A 14,397-nucleotide genomic window follows, 5' to 3' on the forward strand; every position below is an offset into this window, starting at 1 on the left:
ATCTGATAGGAAAGAATCAATGGTTTCAAAAAATGTTCCTAATATGTACCCAGTAAATCATAGCTGAGATATTAGCTTATGGAGTACTTAGCAATGTTGGTTGATAGGTTGATGATGGAAATAATGAAATGTTTGACTAGCAAAAGCCGAACAAAATACATACAATCAAACTATGTTTTGGTATGGAAAATTTTAGATTGTCATGTTTAATGAGAATTCTTATAGCCAATAGCCAAATGTACATAGACACAATACTTATATTCTATAGAACCACAGTATAACAAATACTAAGTGTAAAACACTAACTGTAATACTACAAGTATTACGAAAACATCATATATCTAGATGTCTATAGTAGTTGCTTTCCTCTGAATTTAAGATTCATATTAAGGGAATTATGAAGTATCTTTATTCTATTGCTTTCCATGTATTTATTCCGAAGTAAAATAAGTAAAGACATTTGAATATGTAATGCTGAATGGCACCACGGAAAAGCGCTGAGACATATCATACATGTACTCACTTTCATTTATACTTAACTGTGTGATTTTAGAGCAAATTATTTATTTTTTCTGAGTTTAATTTTCTCATGAACTAAATATAGATAGAATAATAGCCACCTGATAAACTGATCATGAAGATATGCTGAGGTGATCTGTACAAAATGTCTAGCATAATCATTTCAAATGATAAAAGCTAATAAATATAAGCTATTAGCAAAACTGTTTTTATTGTCATTAAAAATTGCATATCTGCTTTGTAATTTTGTTGAACAGGATGGTCTGGACACCACTGCGAGAAGGAACTTGAGTGCATTCCCAACTCATGTGTTCATCAACTGTGCATGGAAAATGAACCTGGCTCGACATGTTTATGCACACCTGGATTTATGGTAAAGATTATTGGTGGTTGTGGTTGTAATAATTTTTTATTCTCTTTGATATGCAGTAAACAATAGAAAATTACATGGTGAAAAATAAGGTTGGAGTAGTTAATCTTCAGTGCATCTCTCCTTCTCTGTCTGTACATGCTACGCTTTTCTCAGCATTCCTCGTTCCCTTCTTGTCCATGCATCACTTGCACCCTCAGTCCTTTCTTTCAGGAGAAAAATATTCTGATAAATTGATCCACACAAAGGTGCAAGTGACTTAATATATTGGCCTTTAATGTCTTAATGCATTTGGAAAGAGGATGCCAGTGGAGGAATTACTTAATACTGTCAGGGTCTTGGCAGAACTTTTATTTTGCCCAAGGACATAGTACTACTTCCAGGGTTGGGCTCAGCACATTGTATGTCCGAGGAGGACAAATCTGCTTCCTCAGCAAGTTTGAACTGGCCTGAACTCCATTAGCCCTAGAAATGACTTTCCTTGGTAAAAATGTCTCTATTAAAAAATAGCTTTTGACCACAGTCTTTTATTAAAACTGACCGCAGCCCATGAATATAGTGAAAAAAAACAACGATTGGTAAGACTGTGTTATCAGAATTTTTAAATGTGTATTTATAAATATCATTATTAGACCAGCCTTCACTGAGATTAAGGCTAAATAATTAGAGAATATAGTCAGGTGACCCAGTTCAAGAATAAAGAATCATACTTCAAGCATCTGGCCAGTGTATATAAAAGATGAACAAGTGTGAAGGGAAGTATGAATGGAGCTAGAAACTCCTTCTCAGAAGTGAAAGATCAGAAAGGAAAAACTAGAACCAAGAGTCTCTAGACGAGGTTAAGGAATTACACAGAAAAAAATAACCAATAACTGTCACCAAACACAAGAATTTGAAAAATCAATTGTGGAAGGACTTGGGCTTAATCCAGCACTGTTCCCTCTTAAAAGATGTACCCAGGGCTCATAAGTTTTTTAGGGATATGAATGAGCTCAAACAGAAATCTTCTTTTCTCTGAAAATTTTCTAATTTTGTATTTGCCCTAGGAAAAAGATTTTCTCTCACTGTTCCCAAAGCAATAGATCTTTGGAGAAAAATTTCAGATGCTCTGATACTTAAATTGGAAGTTAGTTGGTACCAAGAAGTTATTTTTCTGACACCTAGGATTATACCAATAATGCCTTTCTCAAAAAGTCAGTATAAAGAGCAAAATACTGAGATGTGTCTTTTATTTAGCTATATCTTCCACCAGTACAGCCTGGTGGAAGATACGTAAAAATCTAAATAACTTAGAAAATCAATGCTTATTTTATATATGATATGTTTTCATAAACACAAATAACGTACTACCAAATATCTCCAAAATTTCCTGAAATAATCTCCTGGTGTATGTTCTTTCACAGGTGAAATATGAATCTATTAATATTTGAGCTTTTTCTTTAAGAAAAAAATCAAAGCTGAAGTATAAATACATTAGTATATGTTAGAAATATAAATATCTTGATAAAATATAGTTTTATAAGATCACGTGTCTACTAAATAGGAGAAAATGTTATAGACATAATACATTTACATTTTAGTAAGGCATTTACTAAATTAATTTCAAATGGATAGTTTTGCAACCATTCTCTAAGTACTTGAAAGCTGAAACAAAATTTAAAAATTTGTCATAGCAAGAGATAATATTTGTGTGAAATGCTACAATGAGATAAGGGAGATTCAACTTTTGCTAATGCATTAGTTACACTTTAAAATGAGTAGCTAAAGATAGGGGAAATTTAGTTTATTGAAACAGAATTTTAACACTGAAATGTTATTCATGCCAATGCTATAGCAGTATATATTTACTCTAAATTAGATATTCCTAGGAAATATACTTTTGAAAATCACATGCAAGTTATTACTTGGAATAGAAAATAAAATAATCTGCTGAAGTATCAGAAAATCAAATATTCAAAATGTTTGATAAAATATTTGTAGCAAGTTACATTTGTAAATATTGAAATAGAATATTGAAATGGATACAGGTATGGAAAATGCATGAAAACATTAGAAAATTGCTTTTTAGGTTTATTTTTCCCTGCCCCACTAATCTTGAGTGCAAATGGGGTATTAAAAGAATAAAAATCACAATCACGGGGAAATGTGAAACTTCATGGGTACTTCACTCACAGGAAGATATCAAACTTGAGAGAGTCTTAAGAATAAAGCAGTTATAAGAATTAAACAAAGGATAAATTGATTTGCATTAATACTAAAAATAAAGTGTGTATGTAGAGTGTAGGTGAACATGAAAGCAGGTCCATAGTGGAGAGCTGACAATGTACAAGGGGTAAATCATAGCATTCTAGCACTAGAGTAGATGGGAAGAGACTAAACATTGCATCAGTTATCACATTCTGGTGGAACATTTGCTCACTTCTCTGTCAACTCTGAAACACTGTAAACTCCTCAAGGACAAAGATAATGCTAGACATTGCAGTATTCCTAAGAGTACAGAGCACAGTACAGGCGGTCACTAATTTATAATTATTCAACTTTATGATTGTACGAGAGTGACATACATTCAGTAGAAACGGTATTTTGAACATCCCTACAACCATTCTGCTTTTTACTTTTAGCATGACATTCAGTAAGTTACATGATCTATTCAACACTGTAATATAAAATAGGCATGGGGTGGAATGATTATGCCCAAGCTGTTGGCTAATGTAAGTGTTCTGAGCACCTTAAAATAGGCTAGGCCAAACTATGAAGTTCAGTATATTAGGTGTATTAAATGCATTTTCTACTTACAATATTTTCAACTTATGATGGGTTTATTGTAATATAACTCCATCTTAAGTCAAGGAGCATCTGTACACGTGTTTTGATTTTGGTCATCATTGTTAAAGTTGTTTTATTAGAGTTCGTAGCATATTAGTCACAGTTGTTTTAAATTCCCAGTTTGATAATTACAGTTTCCCCACCATATCTGAGTCTGACTTCAGTGCTTACTCTGTCTCTTCTAACTACTTTTTGGTTTTTAGAATGTCTTGTAATTTTATATTTAAAGACATGATACGTTGGGTAAAAGGAACTCAGTAAATAGGTCTATAGCTTAACATTTTATATTTATCTGGCTAGGAGTCAGGCTGTGTTTGCTTTGTTATAGCCATAGGTGTCAGAGGTTAAAATTTCCTCTTATATTTTTATTTTTATCTTGCCTGTTGTATTTTGGTTTCATTAGAAAATTCTTTTTAAAGAAATGTGAGGTGTGGAGTTCTTTCAGTTGTAATCTCCTGTTGTTATAAAAGATCCCTGTTGATGTGGCAGTCAGGTATGGGGAGAGGGTAAGCCTTTAATAGTCCTATGATTAGGCTTCAGTCTTGGTGATCCAGTGCCTCTGGCTGTGACCTTCAAATGTGCCCCATTCCCTTAGGTGAGACAGAAAAGCTACAGAGGGCTGGAGTTGGGTGTGTCCCTTCCCACAGGTCAATTAGGCTCTGGTAAAATAGTTTCACTTGAGGACAAGCCTTGTTAAGAGGAACAGAATGCTCTGGGAGTCTTCAAAATGGCTCTCCTCTCCTCTCCACACTGGAAGCATGAGGAGATTTTTCTCCAAACCTCGCTGTGAGAACCTTGTAGTATTTTTGAAAGTAAAGTTCATTACAGTGTGGGATATTCCCTAAGAGTGGGGTCCCTTGTAGTTTCTAACTAATTCTCAAGCTCGTACACACTGAGTCTCCAGCATTTCATCAATTACAGTTTGTTTTTCTACCCTGGTTTTGGCTCCAGCAGAGGTTTCTGCCTCTGAATTTCTGCTCTGGTAAGCTATGATTCTTTGTACCTGCCTGACTCTCTCTCCGATGTTTGGGGGCAGACGTTTTCCTTTAATGGGAAATGACTTCAATTTTCTTAAAAATCTGAGGAGAGTTGATTTTTAGTTTGTTCAGTTTTTCTCTTATTGTGTAGATGGGAATGACGCCATCCAAATTACGCACCAGACCAAAACCCACAATTTTGTGATTGTTTGAGAACGAAAGAACCTATGAATATATTTATTAAGAAAACATGAATGGATTTTCTTTCATTCGTGTAATTCAATGTGTCTTTTAAAAAATGGATTTTATTGTTCTAATTAGGCTTCTCAGGTATCTCAACTTGAATAGTGATCCTGTTTTTCAGAGTCACTAGAAGTCTTTATGGGATTGTTCAAAAGTAATTAATCTGACTCACAATCACATTCTCCATTAACATGTAAAATATGAAAAATTAAAAATTTTCTTGCATGTGTACTCTAATTACACCCACTGATATGGTAACACATGCAACCTGTAAAGAACATTCAAGTAATTCAAATAATTGAAATATGCTTGTATTGAATTTTTAATTGAACTTGAAACAGCAAAGCACAATTCAAACCAATAAGCCTTTTCCCTAACAATTTGTAGCAATTCTCTTCACATTCAATCCTTTTATGTTCACCTAAACTTCCCTCTAACATCTTTCTTCTTCTCAGAGATCTTCTGAAAAATGGCAAATTTTTTCCTGGTTACTTTTATTTAAGTTACTTTAAAAGTTTCACTAATTAGGTCATCATATAAAAATGTTAATTCAGCTACATATTTACAGGATTAGAAAGGATTAATATTACTACAATTATTTTTGTTTAATTATAAAGAGTGATGTGGGAGGTAAATAGTCCCTGCTGGATAGGGAGATGGGAACCGGTTTTTTTTTTTCTTTCCTTACTTCTGAGAATTAATTTTTTGAAAATAATATTAAAGGTCTGAACTCTCAGGTTTTTCTTAATGTTTCGAGCTATGACAATCTCTGACAAGCCGATAATTAGTGCAGATTATTCGTTTTAGCAGATCCAATTACAAAAGTGAATCCAAACAAGATTAAAGTACTTACATCATTTTGAAATTCAAATGTTCTGTAAAAGAATTTAAATGACAGAATGCAATTTTTGAATGTCCTATACTTGCTGAAAAATTCAAGGAAAATGATCATTCTCTTTTACATTTGATCAGAACTGCTCATTTCTTCCTCGGTAAATGAAATTCTGCCAAACAAGATTGATCTCCATGCATTAACCAATGAGTGCCTATTGGTCAGGCTTATTGTGTTTTGTAAATGATAGAGTCGATGAAAGTGTTAATTACAGTTCTTAAATTAAAACACAGATATTTATATAGTGTGGAAGCTGTATTTGTATTAAAATGAAGAAAAAATGGAGAAACTATTTTCTGAGAAAAAAGGTTCTGAGTTCTATAGAAGGACAACTTATTTGTGGTATTCAGTTTTTAAATGTCATCGTCAAATAAACCTAACACAGAAGACACCAGTATAGTAAGACAGACAAACATTTTGATGCATGTCTATGGTTCTGGTCTTTATTTTCTCATGAGATAAACTCATCAATTTTATCAACAAATATTTACCAAGTGTTTTATGTGTTTGAGATGACTTGTTCTATTAAAAATAATTATCTCTTAATAGGAAATAAAGCAAAGATGCAATTTTAGAAAAACTCATAATTCTTTTTTAAATAGATATTTTTGTGGTTTTGACATTTATCCTTATTTTAATTCAAGTAATTTGTATTTTAGATCAGTCAAAACACATCCTTTGGATACCCACTGAAATAATGTATTTGGAAAACTTATAAAGAAATACATATACACTAGTCTTACATTCAAATTAAGGAAAAGAGGACAGGCTCACATCTTCTTGCAATGCACTAAAAAAACATCAATAATGCTTTTATTCAGGTGAAATTTGATACTTTGCTCTAATGTATGTTGAGCACAATTGTTTGCAGATCCTTAAAATGATATAAAAATCAATTAGTATCAGTTTGTTATCCAAAGAGAACATTCAGCTGTATGGCAGAGACAAATAATGTGTGGGATAATAAGGAAGTCAGCATTGGGTGCAAAATGCAGGAAACCGTATGATGAGGGAAATAAAAACATTAGCTAGGACACTTATTTGGTAGTAATATTAAAAAATAATAAAGCAATTGGCGAACCCTGAGTAAAGTAGTCATTAGAAGAGATTTCTCAATGGACAAAAGATAATGACTTCCTCCTAAGGATTAGAAAAGTACCTCTAAAAGCACTGAAACTCAATCTGCACCGCGTAGTGGAAGTCCACCCCGAGGGTTTGCTCAGTACTGCTAATGAGAATGCTAACTATAAAATAGCCATGAGAAATAAGGCTCCATCTGCTTCTCAGGACAAGTTTTACCACAAACAACAACAACAAAAAATACACACAAAAAATATATTTTCCTCTCCCCAAATCAATTAGGCTCTGGTAAAAGAGAGCCAAGATCCTTGCTTTTATTAAATCTATCAACTAAAAGCAGAGGATGGCAGTGGGGAAGACACCAAATTATTGTGTTTATTTTTTTGTTAATTTGTTTATGGGCAGCAATGAGTGCTATGGGGAAGAAAAAGGTGGAGGGATGTGTATTCTGAGCATTTCTAAGCAACACAGTGACAGTATTTTATAATGCAAGGTATGTGAGGATTTTGGAGGAAAAAATGGTGCAAACGAATAAAAACATAAATATTAATGAAAAGAGGAAGCTTTCTGTATTAAATAAGTATAATGTATAATGAAAAAATGTAATTTAATATTTTCAGAAGTAGAATATTTAAAATAACAAGTTGCCTTACATTTTATATAATAGACATGGCACAGCTATGATGTACAATCTAAATGCCTTACAACATGCTGGGAGCAGTGGCTCATGCCTGTAACTGCAGCACTTTGGGGAGCCAAGGAGGGTGAATCACTTGAGGTCAGGAGTTTGAGATCAGCCTGGCCAACATGATGAAAACCCGTATCTACTAAAAATGTAAAAACTATCCGGGCGTGGTAGTGGCCATCTGTAATACCAGCTACTGGGGTGGCCAATGCACAAGAATTACTTGAACCGGGGATTTGGAGCTGGCAGTGAGCCGAGATCTTGCCACTGTGCTCTAGCCTGGGCGACAGAGTGAGATTCCAAAAAAAAAAAAAAATATCTTACAACAGTAGTTTTTATTGGTAAATTGAGTATAGTAAAATAATGACCAGCTCATAGACCTATTTAGATATTAAAGATAATGAATGCCCACCTTTCATCTTTATGCATCAGATTTTTGCTTCAATGTGACTGGTGGAAGAATGTATTTGGTAGAAACCTAGAATATATTTAGTGTCATATATTGACTCAAAAAAGTAATGGCTTAACATTTTAGGTTTCAATGAGATGGAAAATTCTCTGAGCTTCAGTTTCTTCACTTATAGCATGAACGTGTGGATGAATTAAAAGCTTGGCCATATGGAAGATAACATTGTTAACTCATTGGAGAGTTGGGCACAGAATTTTAAATGCCCATACTTACAGACTGGTAGATCAGTGTTCTTTCCTCCATGCCATATATCTTATGGATTTATTTTTAAGATAGATAACTAAATGTAATATCCACTTATTTTTAAGGTTATTATATGTCAGGGCTGAATAATGTTCCATTGTCCAGATGTACCTTGGATTATCCATTCAACTACTGAAGTTTTTATTGATTGTTTCCAGGTTTCGGCAATCATCAATAAGGCTGTTATAAATATTCTTGTGGAGGTTTTTGTGTGAACATGTTGTCAATTCATTTGCTATACATCGAGGCACACACTCGCTGGATTATATAGTAATAGTGTGTTTATTAGAAACTGCCTGTTTTCTGAAATATCTGTACCATTTTGCATTCACACAAGAAATTAGGCAGCATTTTATCATTTAGTATAGCAATTACTAAAATTGTAATTCAACAATTATTTTTGTGGCTATATATTTACTGTTTGACCAGCTACTCTCACCTCCCTTCCTCTCCTTCTCTATTCCCTTCTCCCTCTCTGGTCTGCTTTTCTCCTCTTCAGTAAGTTCCATAAAAACAGGAACTGTGCACATATTACCTACTTCTGTTCTCTAGGCAGATACAAGATAGTAGATTCTAAATAAAATTTTGTTGATTATTATACATGAACAAAAACATGAATGGATTACAATTATTGTGGTGTTAATCACAACTAAGCACAAGAATTTTGTGGAACAGTCTGTTGAATGAAATATCGCACACTGTTTATAATGCATTGTTTTCTACAATAATATTTAGAGTGATTTAAAATATCACTTGAGCCATAAGCTTCTGTTAAAATGTTATTATTTATGAAGGAAGCCTAACTATTTGCCAGACTAAATGTCTTGGATACTTTACCTTATTGAATGATTAAAAAAAATTGGAATGTAAGAATCATTATTTATCCCTATTGTGATGATAAGGAAACAGGCTCACAGATGTTGGTCGCTTATTCATAGGTAGCAAATGTTAGAATGTAGTTCGTCCAGTGAATCCAAACCCTGTATCCATGAGCACTATGTCAGAAAATTTTCATTCTGCAGCCAAATACAGTTCTAGATCTTCTCACTCTGAGCCATACTCAGATTTCTTTTGGTGAGCACAGACTACATTAACTTATATAAAGATTAGCTTATACATTCTGTTATGGCCTGAGTGTTTGTATCTCCCTCACCCAAATTCAAATGTTGAAGTCCTAACCCCTAAGACTGTGGTATTAGAATGTAGGGCTTTGGGGAGGTGATTGAGTCATGAGGTTTGAGTACTCATAATTAGGATGAGTGCTCTTATAAAAAGGCTGCGGATAACTAGATAGTCCCTTCCAGCCTATGAGGACATAGCTAGAAGGCACCATCTGTGAGAAAGCCCAGACACTGAACATCCCTCAAGTTGTACTTCCCAGCCTCCTGATCTATGAGAAATAAATTTCTGTTATTTATAAGTGAAACAGTTTATGATATTTTTTGTTACAGCAGCCTAAACAGACTAAGACATGGTTCCTTCAAATTCTTTTTTTTTTTTTTTTTAACCAAAACTTCTTTTCTTCAAATGGTTCTTACATGATAACAAGTGGAACTGTGCATTTTACACTTGCTAGATTATTCGATAAATAATTAAATTCTGGCAAGGCAGTGGGAGAAAATATAACTTGCATCTATTGCATTTTTTATGATAAAAACCAGTCTCTGTTTCTCTGCTTTTTCTGGCATTGCCACTGAGAAACGACAGGGTTTTACACTTCTCTTTTGACTTAGAAGTCTTTTTTTTATTCATACAGAAACCACCTGCTTTATGCTTTTTCCCCCTTAATTAAAAATAAATAAAACTAAGAAAAGAGTCAATGTGTAGGAAGGAAGACCTGTTGGTTGTTGCTCTCCATGCAGCTCAGGGATACAGACGTCCAGCACAGCATATCTTGCTTGCTGTTTTTGATGTATTTTGGATGTTAGATGGCGTCCTTGTATGATAGTGTTTGATTTGGTTTTGCCTTATTTTCTGTAACTGTTTTCATGTCATTTGCACTTGAATTCCCAAGTAAGGAAAGGGCTGTGTGCACATTCCCAGAGTTTGAAGATTAGTTTCAAAGACATTCTAACTATAAGGCTGACTCACTTTAATCTGAAAGGAGAAAGAAAAAAGTGTATTGCCACAGTATGTTGTAGAAAATGAGAGAGGCTTGAAAGTGTTCAGAAGACATTGTTCTTAATGTTCTCAAATGAAGATGCCAACTTTATGTTTCTAATGATAAATCAGTTAAAGAAAAGTATAAAATGATCAGTGTATTCTTTGGTGTGTCACATGCACACAACTGTGGCTGTTTGGGTTGGTATAGAATACTACTCCATGGGAGAAATGGATAAACAAATTATAGAATATATTAACAAATATGTGTTGATAGAGGTATAAACACAAGATGCTATGGATGGCAAAATAAAGGTATGTAGCCCAAATCTGCTCAGATTGGCTCAAGTAATAGCCCCTATAGGAGGTCAAGTGTAGCAAGTCTGCTTGAATATAAAGAGACATTGTTCTAGGGAGAACAGGTAGGAAAGCTTGCAAGTTACTTTCAAGGAGTGTGAATGGAAAGATTTGAGGTAATGTTATTTTTTAAATATCCTTTATGACACATATTTTAGCACTTAATATCTATATATTATTGAACTTAGATTCTAACAACTATTTAAGATATTTATCCTAAGAAGCTCAAATTCATAAGAGATACAACATGCAAGAAAACAATTATAACACAGAAAAGAAATGGATAAGCAGCCTAAAATGTAAACACGTAACATTATAGTGATTCAGAGAATGAAGACATTATTTCCAATGGAGAAATATAAAATGTTTCATGAAATAAATGTATTTTCTCATGAGCAGTCAGTTGAACATTCTGTGACTAAGGAAAGCTTCCCTAAATGGTATAGATATTTGGTGGTAAAAAAAAAAAAGAAAGTTTTAAATTTCTACTTGCCAGTTCTCAAAAATGAGTTTGGGAATATTGGGATCCTCACATTGATGACCCACTAATTTACCTACAGTGTCTGCTAATTCCATGCATTCTTACTAAAATAGTAGGAAAGATCAAACAATTTGAGTTCTGAAATGTTTCATGGCTCTTTTACTTGTACACACTCAGGGTTCTGTATCAGATATCAGCTTCTAGGACTGCTAAGTCATAAACAGTGGTCTCAGGGAAGTCTTTAAGGTATTTGATTTCAAGTAGGTGAGAATTTAGAAACAAAAATTCAGAGGATGCTATTGACAGTAGGACCACAGAGTTTTAGTTATGTTATATATAACTATATATATTAGTCACACTGATAATTTGCACCTGTAGTAATTATGAGTTATTAAATTGTTCTGATATGATGACTGACACAGAGTAATTTCTTCATTTTGTTATTTGGAGTTAAATACAAAGTACTTAAATTTAAATTAAAAACAATGGTATTTCCAACATGAACTTGGCCATAGTCAAGCATATAACTTTAATGTTCAAACTTTTTTTGTTTTTAAAACTCAATATCTACAAACATAGTTAGTGTAAAGAAGGCCATTGACAACTATTTGATTAGGATCATGGATATCAAAAATAATTGACATGTAATTAAACTTAATCATTGTGAAAAGTAGAGAAAATCCCATATATTTAAGATTTGGGAGTAACCTAAATACATTTCTCACCATGTTTTCAGTAAGAAAAATCAATATTCAATAAGAAATAGCCAGTGATATTGTGTGCTAGGTTAAATTGTTTTACTTTTTTCTAAGAAGAGTGGTAAGCCGGTGATGACTTTTTGAACTGAGGAATGACCTGGTCAGACTTTTATTTCGAAATATAACTCTAGCATATATTTGGTACATAGTAAATGTGCATCTGAGACCTTGCCTCTAAAACAATGCATCTTGACCTCTTGCCTCATCAGCTTTCTGCAGTAATATTTGTTGCCTGAGCATCTGTCTCTAGTATTAACCTTGACTTCTCTCCCGAGCTATGCTTTGCATTTCCCTTCTTATTGCATCTTCTTTTGGATAGACGAGAAACAAAAGTGAGATTCAGTGCATTCCTTAAGATCATTATTCCTCCATTCTTTAGTCCGCTAGAAGATCTCCCTGCAGATAAAAATTACACGGCAAATCAATGAACTTGTGTTTTCAGAAGCATTGCCATTGAAGCAAATCCCCTAAAGTTCTGGTAGCCAAATGCAATAAGGAAAAATAAAATTGTCCTTAAAGACTTCACTACCAATTATCACACATCAGGGAAGAAGTGACTATTTCACATTTATATTGTTGTCACCCCATAAAACTTAGATGGAGCTTGTGTGCTTCTATTTTGTGAAAATTTCACATAGTCTTGATGTTCTTCAGACTTCATACAAATTTATAAAATTATGGACCCATAGCTTTTATTTATGGTCTGTGATTTTATTCTCTTTAACCTTGAGAAAGATGAAAATAACTGATTTGAATTAATTGACTGACATACTTGAAAATGTTTTGAAAAGTTTGGGCCGTACATTGTTATGTTACCAGACAGAAAACATCATTATCATCCTCCCCCAGGAAAGACATTTTAAACTTTCATGGCAGGGTATTGTGGATAACCTAGGAAAATAAATAAAACAATGTTACACTGCAGTGTCCCAGGCAATGACTCTCAGGAGCCATTCTAGACGAATTATTCTAAACTGAGAGAAAGAGACAGAGATACAGAGAGAAGCACATAAATTTGATGTAACATGTTCCACCTAAAAATTTAAAAAAAGGAAATAATGCAGATGAGGGGAATGAGAACTCCTGTTGTGTGTTGTCAAGTTATCATAAAGGAAGAAAAGAATACCAGCACTATATGTATTCTTGAGAGCTTGATCCCCTTTTTGGTAGATGCTTGAGGCAGAGAAAACACACACACACACACACACACACACACACACACAAAAAACAAACAAACAAAAAAAAAACATCCATTTACTACTCTACACAGCCTAAGCAGAGCGATAATTCATGTGGTCTGTAGTACTATATATATAATCCATTAAGATAGACTCTGTAGAGAGGACATGCATAGATCACCCTTTCTTCTTCAGATCTGACCACTGACTCACCTCCACGGAACCAGTTTGAATGATGAGCATCTACTTCTGGAAACCCTATCACATATAGAAAACTACATGAAGGGGCTTTCCTTTTTGGAATCTTAGATAATGTGTTTTTTAGATCACAGGGTTTATATGAGGCTGTATAAGATTTTGATAAACAGTCTACATGGTTTGGAAATCTGAGAGAGACTTCACCAGACTCCTCTAAAATTCTGAATGATTTCCCATCTAATGGTTTTTTTCAAGAAGGGTGAAGTTCTGTGTGCTGTTGGGAGGCAATAGAGGTTTTCCAGTATTTAAAAATCTCCTGATCTCTAATCTCGCTCTTTCCACTTCAACTCATTGTGTATCAGTCTCAGTGAAACAAAATCTCTGTGGGGTTATGCTTTTGAAATGAGGAAGAAAAAGGAAGAGGAGCAGGAGTAGGATAAGAAAGAAGAGAAGGAGGATGGAGTAGAAGTTGGAGGAAGAGGAGGAAACAGAAGAAAAGCTAAATGGGACTAATTATTTTGTCCTGTGACTATTATTTTCCTATATATCTTTCCTGGTTTAAAATAGTTATCTCAAAAAGGGCCAGAGCTACCAGGTAGAGCAGTGTTTGAACCTAGAGGCACTACCTTGTGGAAGATTAGCATCTGTGATATTACATATGCTAATGTCCTAGCCTGGTATAACTCATCAGGAAGTCCCCTCAATACAAGAGGCAATTGAACCTATTCTTCTACCAGCTTACATTTTTCCTCTAGTGACTTGCTAAGCAACCAGAAAAACTCACCCAGGGATCTGTTTTTATTAGTCCCTAAAGCCTAGGAGCTACCTGACACATGTTTAAGTGGGATGGTTGTAAATGGCTTTGAGATTACTTAGTTTTCCAATTGCTAAATTTTCAAATAATTTACCATTTATTTTGAGTTCATGTTTGGCAGCATTAAACATTTTTTTTTTAAATTTCTTTTTTAAATTATACTTTAAGTTCTAGGGTACATGTGCACAGCGTGCAGGTTTGTTACAT

At 33.9% G+C, this 14,397-nt stretch overlaps 1 protein-coding gene across 1 annotated transcript in view; it reads left to right on the forward strand.

The window, feature by feature from the left end:
• Window positions 1-635: 635 nt before the first annotated feature.
• The window catches only part of LOC135970467 (protein eyes shut homolog), a 29,955-nt gene continuing 16,193 nt past the window's right edge, over window positions 636-14,397 (forward strand). The window contains exon 1 of the mRNA XM_065543109.2: window positions 636-892. Within this exon, the coding sequence (XP_065399181.1) occupies window positions 845-892 (48 nt within the window). The 5' untranslated portion in view covers window positions 636-844. The remainder of the gene's footprint in view (window positions 893-14,397) is intronic.

This window comes from Macaca fascicularis, chromosome 4 (genome assembly GCF_037993035.2).
Source record: "Macaca fascicularis isolate 582-1 chromosome 4, T2T-MFA8v1.1".
In the NCBI taxonomy this organism is placed as follows: Eukaryota; Metazoa; Chordata; class Mammalia; order Primates; family Cercopithecidae; genus Macaca; species Macaca fascicularis.